Here is a 25017-nt window from a genome sequence, read left to right on the forward strand (position 1 = left end):
ATCACTTAACCGTTTGACCACGAACGATCGATCAGCAGTGTGATAAGCTCACACTTGGAATATAGCGCTGCTCGCCCCCCAATTACAGAACCACCTCATGTGGTCACGTGCTCCTCGAGTGACAATTTTTCAAATGGAAGTTCTATCGATTGTGTGGCCTATTCTGCCTCAGAGCTACTCAAAAATTTTTTGATAGTGTGAGGAGATTTCAGAATTTTCATTTGATATTTCTTAAAGCCGGTCAGTCTATGACGAAAAGATGGGAAGACATGTACAATTGTTTCATCCTTACTGGGAATCGTCGAAATTCTCCAGGCTGGTAGTTAAAGATCAATCCTTCTAAACCACGAGCGGCGCAGTTTTTTAGCTTGATCGCGGACTCAAAACTACCCGGAATTCAGTGAGACGTGCACTGCTGATGATTCCCGCCTAAATCGTCGAAATTCTCCAGGCTGGTATTTAAAGACCAATCTTTTTAGGCCACGAGCGGCGCAGTTTTCTAGCTTGATCGCGGACTCGAAGCTACCCGGAATTCGGTGAGACGTGCACTGTTGATGATTCCCGCCAAGGATGAAACAGCTGTACAGTGCTTCTCGGATTCGATTCCCCACTCACCTGACTTTCCCGTACTCGGCCAAACATGGTGCATACAAGTTCGATGGCTTTCATAGATGGACTGCGATCGCGTCCAACAAAAGATAACTGAGAAGCCTTCATCTTTGCTTAATCTTGACTTTCATCGAACTATTGGAAAATGAACGCCGTACCGTCAGAGGGGTGTAGTTGGTACGAATATAACCTTGAAAGTACTGCGGACTCGTCTTCAAAACTTTCAAAGATGACAGCTTATTTGTTTGAATATTGTTATCGGCAGATTCCAGTTTTTTCGCATCATCGAAGACAAGCCTGATAAGAAAAGTGTTTCTGTCTTGCAGAGACGTTCACACGAGGTAGAACAGCTTTATGTCTATACTAATTGTAACAGAGACTAGTGTACCAAAGACCCCAGGTGTTTTGATTTTGATGTTTTGAGTAGCGTGTGAACAATCCAGACGAATTGAGACCCATCGTGACTTTTGCGCGTGCTCAACTTTTATGGGAACGTCTTGCGGTCTTGATTTTTTCTTCCAACTACCCTCCGATGTTTGACAGCTACATTTGAGCAAAACCTTAGGCCAATGGCTGAGAACCACTGCGCCGCACCGTTCACACGCGAAATCGATCCGAAGGCGCACGGAAATTCTGAATTGGTTCGTCCGATGCGTAGGTCACTTTGAGGTACATTCGTATTTAGGTGACTTTATAGCTGTATAGAGCAGCTTACCAACTAACAAATCGTGCTTCTGAACAAGGTTCCTTCTTGATAGGCTGATTTGCCGATAGACAAAAGCGTGCTCATGTCTTTTCTATGGGGATGGTTAGCCTTAAGGACTTGGTAATATCTGCTGAGAGACTGGGTGCAACTTCCAGTTTCCAATGATTCATACTTGGAAAGCAGCGTTGTATTGTCCCCGCAAATGAGGAAGAGCTTGTGGTTCAGAACTTTTTTGCTGATAGAAGACACCTTTTTAGTTAGCTCCCCTGCATGCAAAAAGTGCTGGGACTGAGGCCTCTTTGCAGCAAGTAGTATATTGATATTCTTCCGCACAATTTACGGCGCACAGGCTGCTTCAAGATTCAGTTGCAAAGATATTCGCCAGAGTTCCTTTCACTTGACTGCTCGAAAACCGGTCTCCTTCTCTTTGGGTCTCACCAGATGGGCGCAGGCCACGGAATTTTGAGCAATATTTTCATACTGCTTACACCATACGAACTAGGCTTGGCAAATAGCTTCACCGTGGAATCTCAGAGACACTTCTGTTCAAACCACTGGTGGTTAATTCCCTCATATTACGGAGATGGCACCCACTTGAAATAGGACGACGCTGCCAATGGGAAGTCTGTGGATTTCAAGAATCTGTCTCATACTACTTATTTACTTAGGATAAAAGTCACAAAGAAAACTCTGTGCTGTTGACAACGTCTGGTGTCATTTCACGAAGACATGTGCACCACAGATGCACAAATCATATAGCAGCGGTCTCAGCTCGAATCGTAGTTGCTCGGCCGACAGTTTGGCTTCAGGCGCTCCCACAGCATCACCGTGGCAACAGTGAATAAATGCGACGACACAAACACATGATGAATTCCCCAATGATCACTGTTCTGTTGATATTGCATTAAAATGCCGTTTTCATTGACGTCTTCCTGGGTCCAGATGACGAGGATGGATGGTCGCTGCATGCACTCACCATGTTGCACCGGTAGGATTGATTGACACAAAGTGGAGTAGTTTAACACCCCACGCGACAAAATGGATTAGCAAAAATTCCACCACTTTCACATAGAAATTGTGTTCACCATTCGATGCCATCTCCGTCGAGGAAGCTCCTGCATACCTTTCCAAAATATTTCATCGAAGGATGCGCGCAGTGTTCTCCCTCGTTAGCCATGCCATGCTCAGTTGATTTTCAAAATGCAGACGCCGGTGGTTAACATCTAACTTGGTATTATGACAGGAAGATATGACAGTAAGGTCTCCTGGTGTGTGGAAGTGCCACAAGATTTACAAAGTCTGGTGATATAAGGTAGTCATCAAGGGTTTCCTCCTGTCGTGGCAGTTGTATACTACCCAGTCTGAAAGATTTGTATGAGCGGTTCCGTCAACTAATTTATCCTGTCAAGACTTCCATCACTGTCTTTAACGAAAGCGATTTTGTCAAATGGTATTATCATACTGGAACACCAAACCTTGATATCAGAGTCTCCTTCTAGCCTCCTAATCTATCACCTACCACGTCATTCATTTACGAATATGGTCGCTTGTGTGGAAGTTAGTAGGCAGTACATGCCGACTTAATGAAGGAGTGCTGTGGAGAGATAATTTCTGTTCCATCTGAACCAAGACACTCGGTATAATTGCTATGAATGGCCTTAAGACGCTGAGACAACAGGAGAAAAAAGGAATACTCCGTATGCTGAAGTGGAACAAAAGCTTTTCCCAAGGGTAAAGAGACAACCACATTGAGTAAATGCCGCCATAAAGAAAACAAAATAATAAATCGTCCAGCTGTAACACCCTTCCAATGCCTAGCTGCCATGCCACCCGAAGGGCGCACGAGGGCTGGGATGCTGCCAGGTTACCCAATCCTAGACAGAGGAAGTCGATAGGCAGAGGGGCCGGGTTCGAACCACGAACCTTCCGGTCAGTAAATTCGCGCTCTGACCGATTGAATCATCTCGCCATAAAAAACATGGAAAACAAGTTTGAAACACTGGGACTTCATCCATCTTTAAATGTCGTACGTTTTAGATCGACAAGAGAGTCTATGTTTGCCACAGCAAGCAGAAGTTTATCGAAATGGCTATGATTTGCTTTTTACTGGACCGACCGAATTAGATTCTCTGTGGTTGGCTTGTTAGCACTCAGTTCAACATTACTGCAGGGGATGCATTAAACAACCGCACTATGCGATTGGGACTCACTAAAGGCAAATTTTCCCACAGCGGACGTTTATGTGGTCGTGACTTTCAGTGGTTGACAATAAAACAGAACAGAACTTGATTGATTAATTTGGTTTTCACGAGAGACTCAACTGAATCTCTCGTTTATGATATTCTACAACTGAATCTGCTGCACCCGAGGAATTCAGTTGAGTCTCTCGTGAAAACCAAGTTAATTTGCAAATGAGTGTATTTCTCGAAAACAGTCCAATTCGGGTTCAAGTAGATCATAAGGTTGACGGAGACTCGGGGACTGCACCTACCTGCTGAGCCCCAAGAAGAGCGAAACCGGCCGTGGGGTGTCAAAGAGTTTTCAGCAACCTTGTGAGTAGTTTCCTGCATGAAACTAATTAATGTTATCATCATCGAAGAGCGACCAGCCAACGCAGGATTCGTAGAGCGAGTGGGTTTATAGCATTCCGCACCTATGTGTTCGTGCCATCTCAAAAGTGTACCAGGTAGGTTTTGCCCCACCTTAGTGATCCCCTAGGTATGAAGTGCGCCGTAATCACTCAAGTACCGTAATGTTTGCAAACTCCACTCAAGGTGCCCAACGATCCAAACTGTCCCTAAAGTTTGTTTGAGAAACAAAGTGACCTCGGGCGTTCATGTATCCGATTTTTGAGGACAACACGGAAATAAATCGTGTAGAATTTAAACCAGCGAGAACAAGCACTGTTCGATCACGGCTCACCAAACTGTCTACCTCACGCCAAAATGTTGAGTACCTTAAAAACTGCACATCTCAAGAGCCTCCGGAGAGGTTCGAACCCACAGCCTCCCGATGAGTAGTTGAAGAGTAAAAGATTTCGAACCTTGTCGTAGCACTAAAACCTTTAGGAATGAACAACAAATCCCTTGAGCCTCTCGAGTGAGAAGTTGTCACTCGAAGAGCTGGTCAGCATGTGACCACGTGACATAAATCTCATGATGGAAGATGAGTGGTGCTATATCCTGTCTATGTGTGAGTTAATCAAGGATGAAACAGATGCACGGTGCTTCAGGCATATATTTGCGCACGCGCACGCACGCACGCACGCACACACACACACACACACGCACTTCATGAGCCAACCACACCGCCACTCGCGGCCAAACGGTTTTGTTCAGCCAATGGCCGGAAGGTTACTTGCGATAGATAGAGTGGTCCCCAAAAAGAGCTCGCCTAGAATGGATCTGGACCACTTCTCACGAATGCTCCCATTTCAGAAGACTTTTAGTGAAATTGTGTCCTGAAACAGCAGTTGTGAACCAAACAACGTTGAAGCGCATTTATGAAACATTTCTACTTTGCTTTGTAACGGCCGTTATACGGATTCTTTCCTGTGTGTAGATCATGGTTTGTCGACTGTTTGATGATGGTTTAAAGGCCCTCTCCTTACAAAAAAGCAGTCTCCGAAACTCTAGGGATTCCATTTTCCTCTGAAACTGACGATAACTAAATAATCCAAAGTATAGTACAAAATGTCGTTTTAAGCTGCCAATCAAAATGGACAATTTGCATGAGAGAAGGCTTTCTGGATCGAGTTTAGAATACTTTGGCCACAAGTTTTCGGCAAATTAACTAGTCCTAAAGACATAATTTTGCACCGCCGGCTTTTCATGCCGTATGGCTGCTCAACCTGCGGTATTTAAAAGCTGTGTTGCTGGTTCAAACACTACTCGGACCAGTTTAGGTATACCGTGTTTCCTGATGGTACGCCCTGACCTTGTCGCGTCTTGGAAGCATATCAGAGTCGGTTTATTATGGGTTTCTAGAAACTAGGCTATGAGGTAGTGGGATTGCTGAAGGAGAAACATATGGATAGTCCGGTGGCCCTGTGTCCTCACGAAGAGTGAGCCGGATGCGTACACTGAAGCGTTGCACGGCCAATCGTCAGTCCGTTTAGGTTGAACTGACTCAGCATCATCTGTAAATTAATACGGCTAGGTAACGCTCAATTTTCTCATCAGCTCCAAACGTTTCCAAGTTCGGGTCACTTGGTCAAGCGACACACTACAGCCAACTGCGCTTGCTGTGACAAGCGTGGAACGGACGCAAGCGTCAAATTATTCTGGGCTGAAATGATCGTCCGCGGTCCATTTAGAACGCATTTCATTGCGAGAACCAGAATTTTATTCACTGAAGCTTCTAAAAGTGTTCCCTCCTTTCTCTTCATGGAAGGAAGTGGTAGCTCTTCCGAACTAAGTCGCCAGATGAGCAACACGGTTTTGGGCCTCTGTTAAAAACTGGCGAACTATACTCAGTTGCAAATTACAGCGATGTTGAAGAGGCTCAAATGAATCTCATGTTTATAATTTTTTATAACGGATAGTGCTGTATCACTCCATTTTTCGGTTAGTGCGATAGTCGAGAAGTCGCAGTGTATTTGCTTGATAAATCATACTACTTACAAGGTTGCCGAAAACATTTGGGCATCCCAGGGCCATTTTAGTCCTTCTTCTGGCTCTTTGGGTGAGTTCATTCTTTGCCTTTTCATCAGCCTTAGGTTCTACTTGGATCCAAATTGTACAAAGCTAGTGAATCACGCTCATGTGCGAAACTTTCTAGTTAACTGATTCCCAGCTGTATCTCCCGTCTATGATATTCTTCATGTATCTCATGAAAAATAAATCGATTCATTTTGGCAAAATACGTAAAACTTGGTGTGCAAGCAAAACACAAGAGTGATTAAAGCTCGGAGACTGGTGAGGCCTAAGAAGGACTAAATTGGTAGTATGCTGTCGAGGATTTTCAGCAATCCTCGGAATATCATGTTGACTCAAGAAAATATCCTTGTGTTTGTCCTAATGACCTCTACAGCTATTCGAATCCTTGCAGCGTGTAATGTATTTTTATAGGGGCTATGATCACCCATAGTCAAAAGTGAGCAAAACGTTGGTATCAGTCTTTTTCAGAAGACATTGAAAAGTTGAGCGGCTGCAGCGTCTCGCGCACTGACTTACATGAAAAGCCTTATAAGATATGTCCCGTCCTTCCCCAAATACCTTCATTTGCACAAAAGTTTGGTTCCGAAGGGGAAACTCAGCTTAATCCAGCTGATATTCTCGTTTATGATGCTTAAATTGTTTTCATCGATCTTATGAGTAGTGTGTTGTCCCCATACCATACCATTTGTCACTGGCGCATATGTATGCCGTTGAGAATACAATGCACTCCACTTTTATGGCTTTGATAAAGGAGAGACGTTAGGTCACATTAGGGAGGTTTCTCTAATTTGTAGGTGCCTGGAACCAATCCAAAGTACTCATCAGACAAGGTGATATTATTGAAAGGGTTGGTTGTGTGAGCATCAAGATCTAAATATATTTTTTCATGTCTTTCAAGGATTCATCGTAGAGGATTCAACCATCTTGTTGGCGCTTTTGTAAACATGAAACCATTTGAAGTTTTACCCCCTCCTCACCCCCATCGTTCCCAGACACGCCGGGAAATGCTATTCTCTTCCCGCATGTGCACACAAACAGATAGTTTTTTTGCAACTGTCCATGAACCGGTTAACCCAAGTGTGGGTACGTACGTCGTGTAATTCCCTTGTTGTTACCCTTCAGTCTTCCCGAATGTGTGGGTGCGGATGTCATGTAATTCCCTTGTTGTTACCCTTCAGTCTTACCACCTGCCTCACTGATTTGTTGCCTTCTTACCTATCCGAATTGAGCTTGTTAGCCGACCAGTGCCTGCCAGATGTTGCCCACGTAAACGTACATACGACAAATCTACTGCCTGATCATCAGAGATTTGCGGAACGTTGACCAGTTCTGAAAACTCGACTCTAAGAGCTAATGGTCGATGTTCACGGGGCTAGCCGTTTATCCGTGCTAACCTGTCAGCTAGTGGCTTCAGTGGCCGGAAAGATGCCTTGTTTGTCTGGGCTTTGCAGTGGCGTCTAGCGTTCAGATGACAAATTTGACAACGCTACAGCGAATTGGCTGCCGATGATGATGGACAATTCAACATGAAGTGAATGTGCGGAGCATTCAGACTGATAAGTCCGCGGGGCCAGTTCTAGTGCGTCGTTCATTGGCTCACGCCCAAAATGCGTTCGGTCCTTCTAGCCAATCGGTGCGATCAGAATAACAGACCCTTAAAATCAATGCATTTATTCGACTTGAAATATGGCTCGCTAAGTAATCGATTTCAGAAAGTTTAGTCAGGCTTAATGGTTGTCCTTCCAAGTCTGCTTAAAGGCTTGGTACATTAACTGGAATTCGTTCATGGCGAAGGTATATTCCATTTAAATGAGCCGTGGTATATGGAAAAAAACTTTCAACCAGAAGACTGGTTTACCTAGCTCTGTTTTTGACTGCTTTTGAAGCATAGAGGGAGGGAAGAACGAGAAAGTATATAAACAATCTGCAATGGTAATCAAACGTACCTTGCCTGATCACGTGACGTTGATTTCGGTGACAGGATAACGAGCAGTGGGTGATATTGACTACGTGCAAACCAAACCCATGCTAACAGGCCCAGCGTAGTTGAGTGACGTTGCTCCATCGTCCTCAAGACTCATGAGTTACTCATTGTTGATTAATACAGATTAGAATAAAGCAGATGAACATGATGACTGGGCCTAAAAACAGACACAGCAAGTCAACTACATACTGAGGATGCCCCCCAGTTTGGTTTAGCGCCCCCCTCCCGTGCTGAATGATTACTGCTGTCCCTGAAATTCTTCAGGCCAAGATGTATCATTTCTTTACTTGATCGATCCAAGAATCTGACTTAACCCAGGAGAAAACATTTGCTCCAAAAATAAAAAAGACCTTTTGCATACTCACTCGGGTTTGTTAGTAGTATCGAACCATACTGTGGGAAGACTGTCACTGTGAAGACAGACCGGTGTAAGGTGAGCACATTTGGGCACATTGTATCTCGACAATAGGTGTTTCGAAGCAGCGGAAGCCTTGCTTATTCATATAAGCAAAGCCCACCGCCTCACCTAACATGGCGTAATCGCTAATCAGTAAAACAGGCGTTTGGAAAATTCCCATGCCGTTATATATGTCAAAATGTAAGTTGGGAACAAAAGCATGATGAAGTTCATCCTTGAAACATCCGAACAATGTGTACAGCATACAAGATGGCTGTAAATACATGTTGTGAATGGTCTTCAGTCCGCTTTTATAGACAACACCCCACTGAAAATCGATCGTGCGAGCTTTACTCAGCGGTTGTTCCATGCTGGGGCATTCCGACCGAGCCAGATTGCACGGTGAGCTAATAATCGTTCATTTGAACGTTACCATGATAGAGGAGTGCTACAGTTGAGTTCAGTGTGTTTCGTAGGTCAGAACATCCAGCCAGTTTTGCATTTTGTCTAGACAGATGTACCACAGTTGAGTTCAGTGCGTTTCGTAGGTCAGAACATGCCGCCAGTTTTGCATTTTGTCTAGATAGATGTGGCAAAATGACTTAAAAGAAACCTCGAAAGGTCTCCATGGAAACCTCAAAAATGACATCCAGTCATTTGCAAAGTAATTTGGTTTTGCGAGAGATCCACCTGGAACCCAGCTGAATCTTTCGTTTGTGATGTCGAAGCAACCTTATGAGTAGTGTATTACGTCCAGACATCCAGTCACCTTTAGATTCATATCGGGATTGCTTTCAAATCCGATCAAGTCAGCTAAAGTTTATTACCGATGTGCCCTCAGTCCTCAGGTCCCTCAAGTTGCGATCTCCTTTCAGCCGCAAATAATCTGAGCGGAATTTCATCGATTCGGATAAGGATTGATCGCGATATCCGTGAATTCACTTCGGAGTCTACCGAAGTGCTTCGATCAAAACACGAGCTTGGTGGACGTGAAATTAGGCGTCACCGGCATAGTTAACAGCCGCTCAAATACTACTGCCACGACCCTACACCTATAAATTTAGAGGGGCATAAGTGAATATGCTGCACTCAAGAACCTTGTACACCTGACAACAATTCGACACAGCAGTGCAGCAAAAGAGCCCGATAAGCTCATCTGGAATGTACATCATTGAAACATCGGACAGTAGCATGGTTTTGATGAGCCAAAAGGCACTGAAGAATATTCATTCACATCATCCTCGTTTGAACGACCCCCTTATTGCCTTGTTGCCCCATGTGAAACATTGGTCTCTAGCTTTGCTCTTGCTAGAGGTGATTAGAAGAGCATGCCCTTGGCAAAGCCAAGCGTCAGACCACGGGTATCTTATATGTGACGGAGAGTGTCATCTCAACTCCAACAGTCCAAGCTGGACAAACCTGAATTGTCGATTGGCTGGCCAACAGCTCCAAACAACGGCTCGCGTTGACTGACTGATCCGCCTGTGAGGACTTCTCAGTCACGTAAGGCCACGTACGCTGGAAACGTGCATTGCTAGCTGTAAAGATCACATGTCAGAGACAGACTAGTCCGGTCCCAAGTGGACGGAGAGGAGACTGTGTAGTTGGTGTACTAGCCTATCTGAAGCGGATCGGTTTGTGTCATTTTTACTGCCCGATCACAGTTCAACTGATCAAAGAATTTTAACACCAGAACAGCCGAAACAACTGCCTCTCTGAAAGAAAAGATATCTTTTGGAAGGGGGAACTGTCGGTAACACCCAGGAACCTCACTCAAATTGACGTAGTTAGGTTTTTACAAGGCGACGATAGGCAATTCCTGTGAGGTAAGTGACCACACTCAGGACACTTGAAAATAAGTGAAAGAACCGCACAAGTGTTTACAATTTGGGTGAGATTTTATTAGCTTTCAATCAGAGAAGTCAAAGACACGGGAAAGTTGTGCTGTGTCGTACCCCCTGATTTTGGTGCAGGACAACATCCGTGAAATCGAAAACCACTAATTGCTGATTAGTTCCGTCATATGCACATTAGAAACTAGGTTAGATAACCGCATATGAAGAGCTGTCGAACAGCATTGTGTAACAGTTGAGCCATTGTAATACACTACTCATAAGGTTGCTGAAAACGAATGGCTATTAAACTAGTCGCTTACTTGGATTCAGTTGAGTTTCTCGTCAAAAGGGTGTCAAAAACGTGTATACTATTGAAAAGGAGGGAGGTCCTTGCTGCGGAGTTATTTGTTAGAAAATGCCAACTGACCAGTTACAGACCACTGAACAGGGAAGCAAAACTCTCATTTGCATCTTATTTGCAAAAACTGGACATCCTTCTTCTCCTGAACGCGTCTTCTTGAACTTTCCTGGATATTTATTGACTTCAATCATTCCTTGCCTAAATGCAAGCAAATGTTACAAGGTGACTCCACGAATTCCGCAACACATCTCCCCTTTTCAGAAGACGCAAAGCGGAATTCCACCAACAATACATACTACTCGCGTGCCTCCCCATCAGTAGTATCAACGTTTCACTATTAGCCTGTACATCCATTACGTTGCACTAAACAGCATGATGTAGAAGCCTGACGGTCAATGTCACTTTTGAAGAGTTATCTGAGGCACCCCTTTTCATTTAAGGTTCCTATGAAGCGTAGTGTAGTCCAAAATAGCATTTTGGTTAAAAAGCTTTACATTCTAGATACTACACACTCAGTAGAACCGCATTTATCACTCCAAAAGGAAAAAGGTGCTCTTAACTTCTCATGACATACTACTCGTAAAGTTGCTGAAAATTCTTGAACGTTCCTTCTTGGGGGTCAGCAGTTGAGGCAAGGATTTTCACATATTTTTGTTGACAACACAGCGTCAATTTTGCAAGCATGTTAGCTGTGAACGTGTACACGGGTGCAGTGTACACTGTCGGCTTGGCTGTATGGACATCCCCGAATGCCGTACGAATGAAGTATTCACCTTTCGGTGATGCTCCTTACCACCGGCAATACATTTGTACGACAATATGAGGATTTATAACCTATAGAGTGTGACCGCAATAAGTTCATGAACAAACCCGTCATCCAGAAAGACCACATGACTGATATTGAGGACGGCTCGATTCAGAATTATGTTCGCCGTTATCACTGTGTCAAATAAAAAGAAAGTTCGAGAAAAGGTAGGAGGAGTAATATCAAGAAGGTCAGATTCCTGAAAGCAACCTCAGAACGCCTTGAATCTACTGCTCCACCAAAATCTCAACAGGAAAGCCGGCAAGCATCCAGGCCAGTCAATCATTCAATCGATTCAGCAAAACCCGATGAGTGTTCTTGCATGCCACGGAAGCACGACCGGATGTGATCAGCGTTCAGGCTTTTCATAAACGCACGATCGATTTTGATGGGTGTTCATTAACGCCTATCAAACAGCCTGGATCAATGTCAGAAAGTCCCCTCTAAATAGCGGGGGCCCGTTGTAACTTTTGCTCTCGCAATCGTTTGTTCGGAATATAGCGGTTGTGTTCCCTTCTGTGAGTCTTTTTTCTCTGGCATTAGGCACTGGAGCGGGTCAACAGCAGATACCACAGATTGACGAATCAGCAGATATGACAAGTAATCAACAAAGCACCACCAAACCCACAAAGAAAATAACCCAATTCCAACGAAGGGCTTGACATCCCACTAGACCATGATATTCAGATGAGTCTCTTGTTAACAGCAAAGTAATTCGCAAATAAGTGCACTTCGCCAGTTGCGTATAATCTGGTATTCAAACATAAGATTGACAGAAACTGCACATGTTTTTTGAGGTTTAAGAGAAGCGAAATCGGTCGTGGGTTGTTGAAACGTTTTCAGCAACCCTGTGAGTAGTCTGTCAAGTCAAGAAAATCATAGAGGGTCTTCTAGTCGTTCCACTATTAATGAGGGACTTTAATCTTCGGAATCGACTAGTTTTGACGTTCTAGTGTAACGGTGATACTACTGGTGTCGAGGCATGCGAGTAGTATGTTTTGTTCTTGCAAATTCGCTTTGCGTCTCTTGAAAAGGGAGATCTGTTGCGGAATTTGTGAAGTCGCTTTGTAGCGGTTGCTTGGATTTGAGCAATGAATGATTAGAGTCAATGAATATCCAGGAAAGTTCAAGAAGACGCGTTCAGGAGAAGAAGGATGTTCAGTTTTTGCAAATAAGATGCAAATGAGAGTTTTGCTTCCCTGTTCAATGGTCTGTAACTGATCAGTTGGCATTTTCTAATAAATAACTCTGCAGCGAAGGCCTTCTTCCTTTCACTAGTGGTAATTTAATTGTACTGTACCACGAGTTGCTAACTAAAACCATATATTCACTACTCTTCAAATTTGACACTGAATGCTTCGAGTATCTCGAAATTTGGTGTACAGTGAACAAACCGGTAATGGAAAACCAAAAACGTGAATATGAAGTCTACAGACACCGCAGCTACCTGCAGTCGGCTAGAAATTGACCAGAAGAGTCCTTTTCGCTTTTTGGCTGGGCAGTCCTAAGGGGCCGGTCAATCGATTGACACCTACCGTTTCGTTGGACAAACCAATCATATCACTCAAACGTTGAAAAGGTTTCCTGTTTATTCAGACGCTCAAGGTCGAAACCCCCAGCACGATCGAATCGATGCTTTCCTGGCGAGCTCTAACTAGTGCTTCCCTGTTTTGGGGTAGATCAGGCCAGCAGAAGAGCCATTCAAACTAAATTAAAACGAGAACTGAGTCTGAAGACCACATATTGTTTAGACGTGATGCACTACTCATAAGGTTGCTGAAAATTTTTCGACAGCCCACGACCGGTTTCGCCCTTCCACTTTGGGCTCATCAGGTAGCCCCGTTCCTGATTTTTCCGTCAAACTCATGTTCTGCTTGAGACCACAATCACTGGAGAACAAATTTGGTTTCTCGATAGACTCACCTGGAACAGATCAAAAAAACCAAAGTTGTTTCCAAATGAGTGTATTACACTAATCACACAGTGTTGTTTGACCTCTTCTTTAAGGACACGTTCGGTCGGGATAGGGGAAGTTCTATTGGAAAATCAGTTACCTCAAGGGATAACAAGTTGCGTACGGTAAAGGCACATTTTGCTTTTGATAACCTCAATTAGGGGGAGTATATTACCAACAATACTACGTATACTACTTTTTGTCCTTTCGCATAAAGCTTCAGGTTCAGACGGGAACGTCAGTATCTGCTCGTGTAATTTACTTGAGTTGGAGATACTTGTCCGTGGTTTCATTTGACAAAACCCAACGAAGACTTGCCGACAGGTTCACCCTCACTGTGACACCGATCAGTATTCTCAAGTGAGTGTTGTGGAAACTTTGAAGTAAGGAATCTGTATATACTGCTGTAATTTTTTTAATTTGGCAAACAATGAGTCATACAGGTGTTATGCAACCCACAATAAAGTCTGGTAAGCATGCTGTTTTGAAGATATCTACATTCATCCATTTGAAGAAAACCAACTCTTGGGAGCAACTTTGCACCAAAAAATCAAGTTTTCTTTCTGAAATTCATCAAAAATAAGTTAGAAAGCTTCCAACGGGATGCCAAGAAGACTCTAAGACGAGGTGAGAGGTAATCGCAATGCCGATCACATGCTTCGGTCAACTGGTTAAGTGTTCAGCCACTGACTGGAAGGTCACGGGTTTGAAACCGTCTGAGTTTCGTGAAGTGGGCACTGTTGATGATTCCTAGCAAGGATGAAACAGCTGTGCAGTGCTTTACTTCTTTTCAGCATAAATTGGATTTACTGAGAGTACGGCTCAGTGGTTAAAGCCTGAAGTTACTGACCGGAAGGTTCATGGTTCGAACCCGACCTCTGCCTCTCGACCTCCCCTCTCTAGACGGTATCTCAGCCCTCGTGCTTCCTTCGGATGGCATGGTATCTAGGCCCCAAAAGGGGTGTTACAGCTGAACGGTTATCTATTACTGACAGGATGAAATCTCTTTTGAATATTACCAAGGTTGACATCACCATGCCAAATCATTCACAGTGATACGGTTGTCTATCTTTGATCCTTATATTCACGGAAATATTCATGAAAATGCACCTTTATGAATCAAAACATTTTACTACCCGACTAACGTACAGATAACAACGGCGCAATGGGACGACTATTCAAGGCTGTTCTTCGTGTAGCACTCGAATGGTGGAAAAAACTCAATTACCAATTTCTCACAAGATATTTGCGCGCCACATCCATCCCTAAGACTTAACTTTCACGTTAATCCAATGTTCGATGCGTTGGTATTGTCATCTTACGGGACCATGACTGAGTCGGGTTGAACAGTGGTGCGAAGCTGCGTCGGAAGTCTGCCGTTGCTTCAACAGACCGTTTGCAGCGGAATCACCGTCAACAACAAATGAAAATGGCTTCAAAATTCCCTGGAACCAGCAAACTACTGACCGAATTCATCCACCTTGTTCATTTGCCTGTTTTTCTGCTACAAAAAGCGACCGTTTGCTCGGATAAACAAAGACAGCAATCGAGATTTATCTGGGGTGACGCGAGTAGTATAGAAGAAAGGTTTAAAACTATGAGAAATCCATCCGACCTATATAAGGTCAGAGTACGACTTTGATACTGCTTATATCAGCTGTTTCTTGTGAACTGAACATTTTTCAGTCGCATAAATATGAGAAAGTCATCTTCCAAGGTTCACTCCATTACTTATTCCTTATCAGTAACCCAGTTTAGTTGTGATTGGTACGAAGAATTAGAACAAATTCTGGTTTTTTGTTTCTTACTGTTCTGAAAGGGCACGCCAATTAAACTCAAAACATCTACCGAGCATAGTCTCATCTGTAAGGAAGTTGCTTCTATGAGGATGAGTATAGCTACCTGGAATTGGGATACCCGTAGACATCTTTGTAGGTACTAAGTTGATTTACCTGTCATCTGCCTGTCTGTCTGTCTGCCTTATACATAGCTTAACTGGCAGGAATAAAGTGAAGGTGAGTAGATCTTCTTAAACCCAGTGAGGAGCACTGTCCGTCCGTTATATTTTGTTCAAGAGATGCTCTTCTATGCGATGATATTCCGCGCAGAATTCTTCACACTGTATAAATGGCGAAGAGAACAATAAACCAAGAATGTTGCTAAAATTCAGCTATCCGCTTGGAGGGTTCTCCAGTTTAATTAAACAAGTTTCGAATCGTGTTTTGTTTGCTTTTCTGGTCAGCGTTCTCGTCATAAGATGAGTGATACGGAGTACATAGCTCCAGTAAGGCTTCAGCAAGGCTTGGCTCATTCTTGGAACATTCTCTGTTTTCCCGTAGCGAAAAACTGGTATCCTGTATGATTTGTGGTCAAACAAGCTATTGGAAATCATTGGAGAAAGTTGTTTGGGACTGGTCTGGAAAAAAACCCACAAACAGCACGAGTTGATTAGCCTCCGTATCCACTTAGAAATGGTGATCGCAGCACCAATTCCCTCTTTTAGCTGTTCGGCTGCGAGTGAACGAAACACGTTTGAGTAAACGAATCCGACGGCCCCTCCAAGCAGGGATAAAAGTGAGCACTTCTGCGATTTGTACAATATCGGCGCATCGCTCTATTCTTCTGTCATCACCACGGTTAAACAAAAAGCCGGATGTACGTACCCAACTCTTTCCAAAAAGACCACGAAGATGTCAACCACTCGTTTCATTTATGTTTATCCATGTCCACAAACAGCCATTCTCGTTTTTTACGATTCTACTTTTGTGGGTAATTTTTAGAAAGGACAGTGCCTGAAAACACTACTCAATAACTCGCTGAAATATCCTTGATGACCAACTCTCGGTTTAGTTTTCCTTGGGATTCATCAGGTTCAATTAATCAATCTAGTGTTCTACCTGTGCACCAAATTTTGCGCACCTGGTGAACTACACTCATTCTTAAATGACCTTGATATTGGTGCTTAGTGTGTGTGTGTGTATAAGTTTTCAACAACATAGTGTGTTCTACCAAGAGGCTATCCTGTAACATTTTGTACCAACTTCAACATGAGGCAGCCTTTGTGTAGTAGCCCAAGAATATCCTGAAGGATTCAATTGAGTCATTTCATTAACGCCAACTTGGTTTTCAAATAAGTGATTTTCATCTCAGGTTTTTATTCCTGTTCGAGTTAAATATTATCAAACAGGAAGCAGCGAGCCTGGTTGTGGATCTGTTGACTGAGGGTAGCAATCGACCTTCAAACGTTTAGCCACCAATCAAAGCTTTGAGGCCAAGCTGGGCAAACTGATCAGAACCCGGGAATCGCACCCGTGCTAGCAAATTTTAGATAATGAGAGACTACTGTTTAGGACGTGGTTCCTGATATTCTTCTCTGATTAGTTTGTCTAAACAAATATGCTCGCTCAGAGTAGTAAAACACCGTCGAAATCACCCCATCTTGCAGCGGACAACAATGTCAGTTCAGTGTACCCTCAAGAATAGACTGGGTGGTTTGGCCTACGGCACATACGAAGGGATATTCTCTCTTAGATTTGGGACAATCACACTACTGATTGAAGGAACAGAACTGAATGGGTTGATCCTCGTCGGAGTATCATGATTCTTACACTTATTTGCAAACAAATTTGGCTTTGCGAGAGGCTCACCTGGAACTCAGCTGAATCTCTCGTTTACGGTGTTTCTAAACAACAGAATGTGCAATTTGGTTTCAAATAGAACATGAGGTTGACGGAAACTCGTGAACTGACGAGCCCAGAGTGGGAGGACGAAGCCGGTCGTGAGGAACCTTATGAGTAGTATATTAAGTCTATATCACGGTCTTTATTCGGGCGTTATCACCATAGCCTTTGGGTGAAGGAAACTCGTGAACTGACGAGCCCAGAGTGGGAGGACGAAGCCGGTCGTGAGGAACCTTATGAGTAGTATATTAAGTCTATATCACGGTCTTTATTCGGGCGTTATCACCATAGCCTTTTCGGATTTTTGGCTCTCATTTTCGTTTAGCTAGGCGGCAGAGAAGCTACTTACTCTTAGAGTGACTTTGACACACTTGGCACACTGGTATACAATTTACTTTTCACTAGTGTTTCGATGCCTAGACGTTCATACTTGGCATAGGGTCCCACCGAACGATCACAAAAGTCGTCAGCCGTGAGCATCTTGCAGCCTTTTGCTTAGTGGTTGAACACTTGGCCGTTTGGCTATGAGTAGCAGTATGATTAGTTCTCACTATTCAAATCGTCAAAAGCGCCTAAACTACAGAGATCAACTGAAATTTCAGCATCTCGACATACAGAGCTGACACACAACTCATTACAGTCATCCACATTTCCAAGTTTGACGAACTCTGAAATTCTTCCCCCGATACCCAACTTTACGTAAATTCAACTTGAAAATTTGAAACCTCTTTGTTGTGAGACTTCTCCAGTGTGAAGAAATGAGATGATCATAGTCAACGAGTTTTGAGCATCCAGGAAACAAACTTTCCAGCGTACGGCAGTTTCATTGTCCCCACTCAAACAGCGGAGCATACCGGTCCGCACAATCAGTAATCTCTATCAACATGGATAAAAGTACACACTCAATCCAAAGTTTTCTTAATCAGTTTTCTTAATTTAGAATCTCCCAATGACACTGTCTGATGTTCGGGCAGTAAAACTTTAGATTTATACTGAACTAGTGATCCCAATTTTAAGAGGAAAACCCCTTAGGTCCACCGACTGCACTGGATGGGAAAAAAACTCGTCACAAAAAGATGTTTGAAAGAATTATCAATGTGCCCGGGATGTCGTATTACTCTAACAAATTTTAGACAGTCAATATTCCAAAGTACTGTTTACCAACTGAGTTTTAGAGGTCTTTTCTAAAAAACGTTATTACTATAATAACTAATAAGGCTATTATAAGTGACTTACCGAGTGTGGGCAACATTGTTCTACATTCCATTTGCGGTAGGGATTGGCTTCAACCTAGACGGTTGTAACATCGTGGCCCCTGTGTGTGTGACGAGCACAGTGTTGTTCGTTTTTGGGGTGAACGGGGTATGAGCGGACAGTGATATATCGGTTACTTCATCGATAATCTGTCGATGCATCAGTCGATCGATTGAAAAATTTGGACTTTCCGGATCCACCTTTTCGGATTCCACAAGACTGCAGCTACTCGCAGCCAGATCCGACGGACCAGTCGCATCGGGAGAGGAGGTTGGAAAGTGTTGTTTGATGTCTTCTGGTAGCAAAAGACTATTTGTCCAGATCGAATCGGTCGGTGCGGTTGGAACTGGTTGGGCGAGATGAAGGTTAGATGGGGGTACTTGGAATTTCCTATCTGCTTTTGTTTGTTCCTCCTCGGATCCGTAGGGTTTCGCGAGTTTGACTGCCAGTGGTCCCGGAGTTCCGTCTTTTCGAGGACGTTTAACTGCCAACCCCGATAATTCCACCCGTGTGTTGGTCACCTTGGAGTTTGATTTTGTCCCCGTCGGATACGGACTAGAAGACTTTTGATGAACAACCGATTGGGGTTCTCTGATCATAGACTCCGATTCTGAGCCTGGTTCCGCCGGGTTGGTGTTGGGTTGAACTGTTGAACCAAGGTTTTTTGGCTTTTCCTCAGGTGGAGGGACCTGGATTTGAGCGGCGGAATGCTGACACTGTACGAAGGAACTGAGGCCTCTTCCGGTTGATGGGTTGCATGGATAGGGTGTATGAGTTGATTTCAACCCAGAATAGAATAGGGTTTCTGTGTACAAAGGTGATATATAGGGGAAAGTAGAGTCCATACTGTTTGGCGGCTTTTCGGATAGGTGTGATGACGGAACAGAATTGATTGGGTGGTGTTGTCGAATGTCAGTCACTGATGATAAAGAGAGATAGGACGCAGCAGGACAGGTAGGTCTTGGAGGCCACTCTCGTTCAGGCCATGAGGCTGGCAACGGATGAATTGTGGATCCGTACAGTGGATCCTGAAAATAGGGATAGGTAAAGTTTGTTTCGTCTGTGTCCTGACATGTGGGCATCAAAGGTGGATGAAATCGCGACACTGGCTGTATGGGCAAAGAGGAGTTTTCCACACTCATTTCAGCAGTCAAACGCATTGCAGCTTGAAGGTAATCGACTTGGGAAGTTGTTGGATTGTGTGACAGCGACAACTTGCAGCCATCCATGGAAAAGTTGACCGAGAGTTTTTGTTTGACCATTGGTGAATAGGCATCTTCATAAAGTGAGTTGTTTTCATCATCATCATCGTCGTCATCAATAGCAGGATCCTCGTCGGCATCTCCGTCAAGTTTACCTCTTTTGGATGGAGAGTCCAGGACACGACCGCCACCTGATGAACGTTGATTACGTCTCAGTATCTCACGTTTGGGATCCTTGAACCGTTTTTGTCGACGTAAGTAACAACCGTTTTCAAACATATTTCCAGATTCTGGATGCAGAGTCCAATACGAGCCTTTTCCCGGCTTATCAGGACTCCGAGAAACTTTGACGAAACAATCATTAAATGATAACGAATGACGAATGGAGTTTTGCCACCGCTGCTGGTGTTGTCGGTAGTAGGGAAATAAATCGATAATGAATTGATAGATTTCCGAAAGTGTGCACATTCTGGCCGGTGAGTTTTGGATCGCCATGGTGATGAGACTGATGTAGGAGTATGGCGGTTTCGCGTGGCATGCCTGCTGCTGTTGAGTCTGTTGAGTCTGACCGATCTGTTGTTGTTGTTGTTGAACAATGTGATGCTGGTGAGTGTAGAGCTCATTATGAGACTGTTCAGAGATATCCAAACCGGACTCGTCGGTACTTTGTTGCGGTTCGTAAAAGTGACGGGGACTTGAGACTGAAGGCGAAATCCCAGGAGGAAGTTCTGTCGATGGAATATATCCAAATCGCGCGCTATACTTACCGCTGTATGTGTTGAAGATCGGTGGCGGCCCTTCAAATTTGCCGGTTGGGAGAGAGAGTGTTTCGAAAGATGAAAGGCCGTTTTCAGAAGTGTCTTGGCTAGGTGAAATAGGAGCAGTAGAATGTGAGTTAGACTCAGAACTACCAGGTGTGGGATGATGTTGGATCAGTCCGGATGCATCAAGACCACTCATATCGGTGGGATTTGGACGAAAGCACAGTGTTTTCGCTTCCAGACTGGATTGGAAAAGTACATCTTCTTGGTTAAAAGAGCTGGTGAGGTGAGAGTCCTTCAAGACGTTCATCAGCTGCTTGGACTGTGGGCTAGTGGATGTTGGACCAGTGGAATTAGCAAATGACTGATTGGGAGGATAATGACAACTGAAATCGTGTGCCCTGTAGTGGCCGGAACCAGTGCTCATGTTACAAGTTTGATAGTCTACGGTTGAAAGCTGTTGACATACACCTGGTTTTGACAAGTGATAACTCGTGCCGTTAAAGTTGGACTCGCTCACTGATTGAGGATTATAGATCGGTGCTGTTGACCCATCGTACCCAAGCGAGGTGTTAACGCTAATTGAATTCCATGGTTGTAGATGGGAAACATCGGGTTCTGGCACGGATGGACCACACCAAGGAGATGCTTGACCAGGAAAGCTGTATGTCCCTCTCACATTGGTCCCGAACAGTTGCCCTGTTGAACGGTCTGGTCCAGAATGCATGAAAGGTAAGGGTCTTGGATCCGTTACCTGACATGGATGGATAAAATAGGTAGGTGGTTGAGACGAGAAGGAGCCCACTGGATTCTGAAGAGTTCTGGGAAGAGATTCATGTTGTTCGGCACAGACGGGCTCAGTTTCTGCTTGGGACGATGACGAATCGGATCGTTTAAACCAGCGATCGGACGGACGATCGTCAGAAGAAGATTGGCGTTCCGAGCCGTAGCTGTGTAAAGCAGGTTGGGCATATTCAGAAAACGTATTGTCGCAGGTTGAGTGTGAAGCTCCCAGCGGTTGATTTCTGGTTAAAGGCAGTGCAGCGTCATGGTGTTGTTTCCACTCTGTGGATGGTAAACACAACTGCTCGAGGGGATCCATTGCCTCAAGGAGCATCAATCAATCAACCAATCAATCAATCAGTCACCAGTTAGTTTGCCAAGATGCAATGCAAATAATGATAAACTGGGGCGGATAGTTTGAACAGGCTTGGGTTAGCCACACCGCGGCACAGTAAGCAAACAGTGAGAGAAAAAAACGGCAAACAGTGTCCCAACAACGATGACGAAGGCGCGAAGCAAGATGCAATGCAAATAATGATAAACTGGGGCGGATAGTTTGAACAGGCTTGGGTTAGCCACACCGCGGCACAGTAAGCAAACAGTGAGAGAAAAAAACGGCAAACAGTGTCCCAACAACGATGACGAAGGCGCGAAGCTTCTTGAAGTTTAGCTGAATTGAGTCACGCGCGTTCGCTTTGATGAACCAATAAAAAGTAAACACAAGGGGAGGTCGTCGGGTTGACAATGTACATAGAACGAGTGTACATTAGCTGCTTGAAGAATGTCAGCATGGAGTTTACTCACTATACATACTAGGTGTCCTCTTACACTGTTCAACACACACAGAGTTGACAAATGTTAACGTAGCTGCACTGCTGTCGTGCCTTGTTGAATCAGACTATCAGTTCCAGGCGATGGTCAATATCGCCTGGAAAGCAAACAGCGCACGACGATTACCCCGCTTTGTTGGATCTGGCCAATACGCACTGGGTTTGGGGGTGAGTAAACCAATAGACAGGTAAGGAATTTGCGGCCGATGTGCTTATAGGCTGGTTGTTTTTGGCTTGAGAGTTGCTGCTCAAACAACAGACGACTGACTGTGTACCACTATGTTTCTGTGTGTTTGGCTGTGTCTATTTGCAGAGCCACATTCAGATGGCGGAGGTGGGGGTGGTGGATTTCTGTTTGCTTTGCCGACGTGCCTGTGAGCAGTGAGCGCAGCGCTCATTCTCTCCAAACCGCTATGCTGATTGGCTGAGTTTCGCATTGACTCACAGGCAGGATGTATATTGGTCTCAGGCGAGGATTGGTCTGAAGCAGGATAGAACAAAGGTGGGTTACTTTGTCGAGCTGCGATGGTCCGCAGACCAATTGGCATTGAGTATTGCGCTTTTGGCGAACTGAACATGGTAAATCAGTACCAATTCAGACCTTTGAGTTGCACATTTCGATTCATGCTTTACATCGGCGATTCTTTTGGCAGATATTATCCATAGAATTAATGTCAAATTACATCTGTCCATTGGCAAGCAACTCATGTCTTGCACGTGGATGACCTTGGTGATACACGGTCAATGATTGGTGGATCACGCGTGAACCCCACACAGGTTGTGGGGCGTTTTTCGAAAGATGGTACAACGTTGCACAAGGTTCCCGATCTTGCTCGGTTGTCTTCGATCCTCTGTGCAGGTTACAACTCGACAAAAATATGCAATCGAAACATGCGTTTCCATAGGTGTTGAGTATGAAAGAAAAGGAAAAAAACTGGAATGTATACGTGAACAGGTTCTTAACATATGTAAATATTAGGACATGTACAATCTTGCATGAAAACTGTTCACGTGTCATGTTGTGCTTGCTACGAATACAACAGACAATGCATTGTCTCAAAATATTGCATCAGACCGATCGTTTCACTGGAATTAATCAGGGGGAATGGCATGATCATATTACTGATGGATTGCAAAAAAAAACCAAAAAGGCCGCCAACCATAGGCCGCAGAATCAGTTGTGATTGAAACGTTATAACACTCGGTTGCGCTTTTTGTCCACGTATGCTGTCATGCAATCTGTTCGAAAGCCGTGAATTTACTTCGGCGAAGGCTCAATCAGAAAAGCAAGCTCAGATGGGTTTTACACACCCATGGGAACGAGGCTGTTTATCAAGTCTCATCATCCCGGCACTCTCGTCGAAACGGTCGACGAGAGTGAGAGGGCCATGGTTGTCCTGATAAGCACTGGACCGTCGAAACGGTCGTTCATTACTTCCCAGGGCCATGGTTGTCCTGATAAGCACTGGAGACTGGATCTGTTGAAATCAACTCTCCACTCCATAAGGTAAAAGCTGGGGGCTAGATGGTTCAGGTGGTTAGAGCACGAATTTACTGGGGGCCAGATGGTTCAGGTGGTTAGAGCGCGAATTTACTGACCGAAAGGTCTGTGGTTCGAACCCAACCTCTGCCTCTCGATTTCCCTTGTCTCGGCTTGGGCAACCTGGCAGTATCCCAGCCCTCGTGCAACCTTCGGGTGGCATGGCAGCTAGGCACCGAAAGGGTGCTGCAGCTGAACGATTTTCTAAGGTCGAAACTCTACACCAGTGCTTCCCAGGTGACACGTGGTAACCGTGCATGAATACGGAAAGTGTTGCCTGAGTGCAATTAATGTGGCTAGGAGTTTTGATTTTTCCAATGAGGTTCCATATCTAGAGTTTTTGATGCCGTTGTGCCACATTCATTCGCCAGCAGAGTTTCGTTATAATATCGAAAATCTACTCCAGTGCTTCCCAGGTGACATGAAGTAACCATGCATGTTGCCTGACTACATATAATTGGGCTAGAGGTTTTTATTTTTGCAGCGATATTCCACATCTGAAGCTTTTGATGCCGCTGTGCCACATTCATTCGCCAGCAGAGTTTCATTGACTTAGAATGAAACTAGGCAGGGTTGAGTACCAGGTAGTAGGTTCGCAGCCAGGTGGATAGGAACTCAGGCATACTCAGTGCCACATTTATTGCGTACACTTCAAAGCGTTCGGCTATTACGTTTGCAATCCCATCGATGAGGAAACGTTCGCCGGTGGTTAAACGATCTTCCGCGTGCTTTTTAGGTTTCTGAAGGTCTTCAAAGAGCTGTCGGCAGGCTCGACGTTTTGAAGCGGTAATTCACAAAACAGGACATTTGGACGCATAGCTGTCACTTCAGAACGGTTGTGTGAAAATATATCGAAATTCCATAACAGGGTATATAATTTCTGACAGCTTGATAGACAGGTGCCACGCTGAAGTAATGCACGTTATATGGTGGTATTCAGTGTTACCACATTGTGTTGTACGTTGATTCGAAATAATCTCATCGCTATGTGAAAACATCAACAAGGCAATGCACTACTCATAAGGTTGCTGAAAGTTCATTGACATATATCGCGATATCTCGAATATCGAGGCGAACTGGTGCAGTACATTCAGTTGCCAAGAGACATCACAAACGAGAGATTCAGCTGAGTTCCAGGTGAGTCAGTCACAAAACCAAATTAACTTGCAAATGAGTGTATTTCGCTGAATAACAAAGCAAGTTATCCGGTTTTACTCATGAACAGCAGAGAACTTAGTGTTTTCACGAAGAAAACTACTCACAAGGTTGTTGAAAACTCTTTGACAGCCCACAACCGGTTTTGCCACTCTTGGGGCTCATCAGTGGGCGTAGTCTCCGAGTTTCCGTCAATCGTACACAATCATGTACTTGTTGCGTATGAATGTGGTTCACAACGTTTTTGTTTGTCGACGTAACAGGTATCGAAGCATTGTTAAAATTGACGGATTGACTATAATTGAGTATAATTTGTCTCAAGGTCATTCGTATCCCCGTGCAATACTATGATAATAGTCAGTGAAAATGACACGGAAAGACTCGAAGCTTACGCGAGACCGCGCTACTTATGTAAGATATGCTTTCTATTATCAATTTACTGAAAGGACAGATTGTAGTAAGGGGCATTTCAAAAATTCCTATCAGTCCAGCTTGCATATGGT

At 44.3% G+C, this 25017-nt stretch overlaps 3 protein-coding genes across 3 annotated transcripts in view; all 3 read right to left on the reverse strand.

The window, feature by feature from the left end:
• Positions 1 to 2873: 2873 nt before the first annotated feature.
• T265_01061 (hypothetical protein) lies at positions 2874 to 18241 on the reverse strand (the record flags this gene model as incomplete). Its single annotated transcript, XM_009165004.1, has 3 exons — positions 2874 to 2981; positions 9774 to 9892; positions 18226 to 18241. 3 exons carry the CDS (start codon positions 18239 to 18241, stop codon positions 2874 to 2876), a joined length of 243 nt encoding a protein of 80 aa, XP_009163268.1.
• A 4-nt stretch (positions 18242 to 18245) lies between these two features.
• Positions 18246 to 21323, reverse strand: T265_01062 (hypothetical protein; the record flags this gene model as incomplete). Its single annotated transcript, XM_009165005.1, has 2 exons — positions 18246 to 18889; positions 19655 to 21323. 2 exons carry the CDS (start codon positions 21321 to 21323, stop codon positions 18246 to 18248), a joined length of 2313 nt encoding a protein of 770 aa, XP_009163269.1.
• A 744-nt stretch (positions 21324 to 22067) lies between these two features.
• T265_01063 (hypothetical protein) overlaps positions 22068 to 25017 on the reverse strand; it is a gene marked incomplete at both ends in the record, with an annotated part of 28271 nt that continues 25321 nt past the window's right edge. Inside the window, one exon of the mRNA XM_009165006.1 lies at positions 22068 to 22300. Coding sequence (XP_009163270.1) covers positions 22068 to 22300 — 233 coding nt within the window. The remainder of the gene's footprint in view (positions 22301 to 25017) is intronic.

Source organism: Opisthorchis viverrini (assembly GCF_000715545.1).
Source record: "Opisthorchis viverrini unplaced genomic scaffold opera_v5_11, whole genome shotgun sequence".
Lineage (NCBI taxonomy): Eukaryota > Metazoa > Platyhelminthes > Trematoda > Opisthorchiida > Opisthorchiidae > Opisthorchis > Opisthorchis viverrini.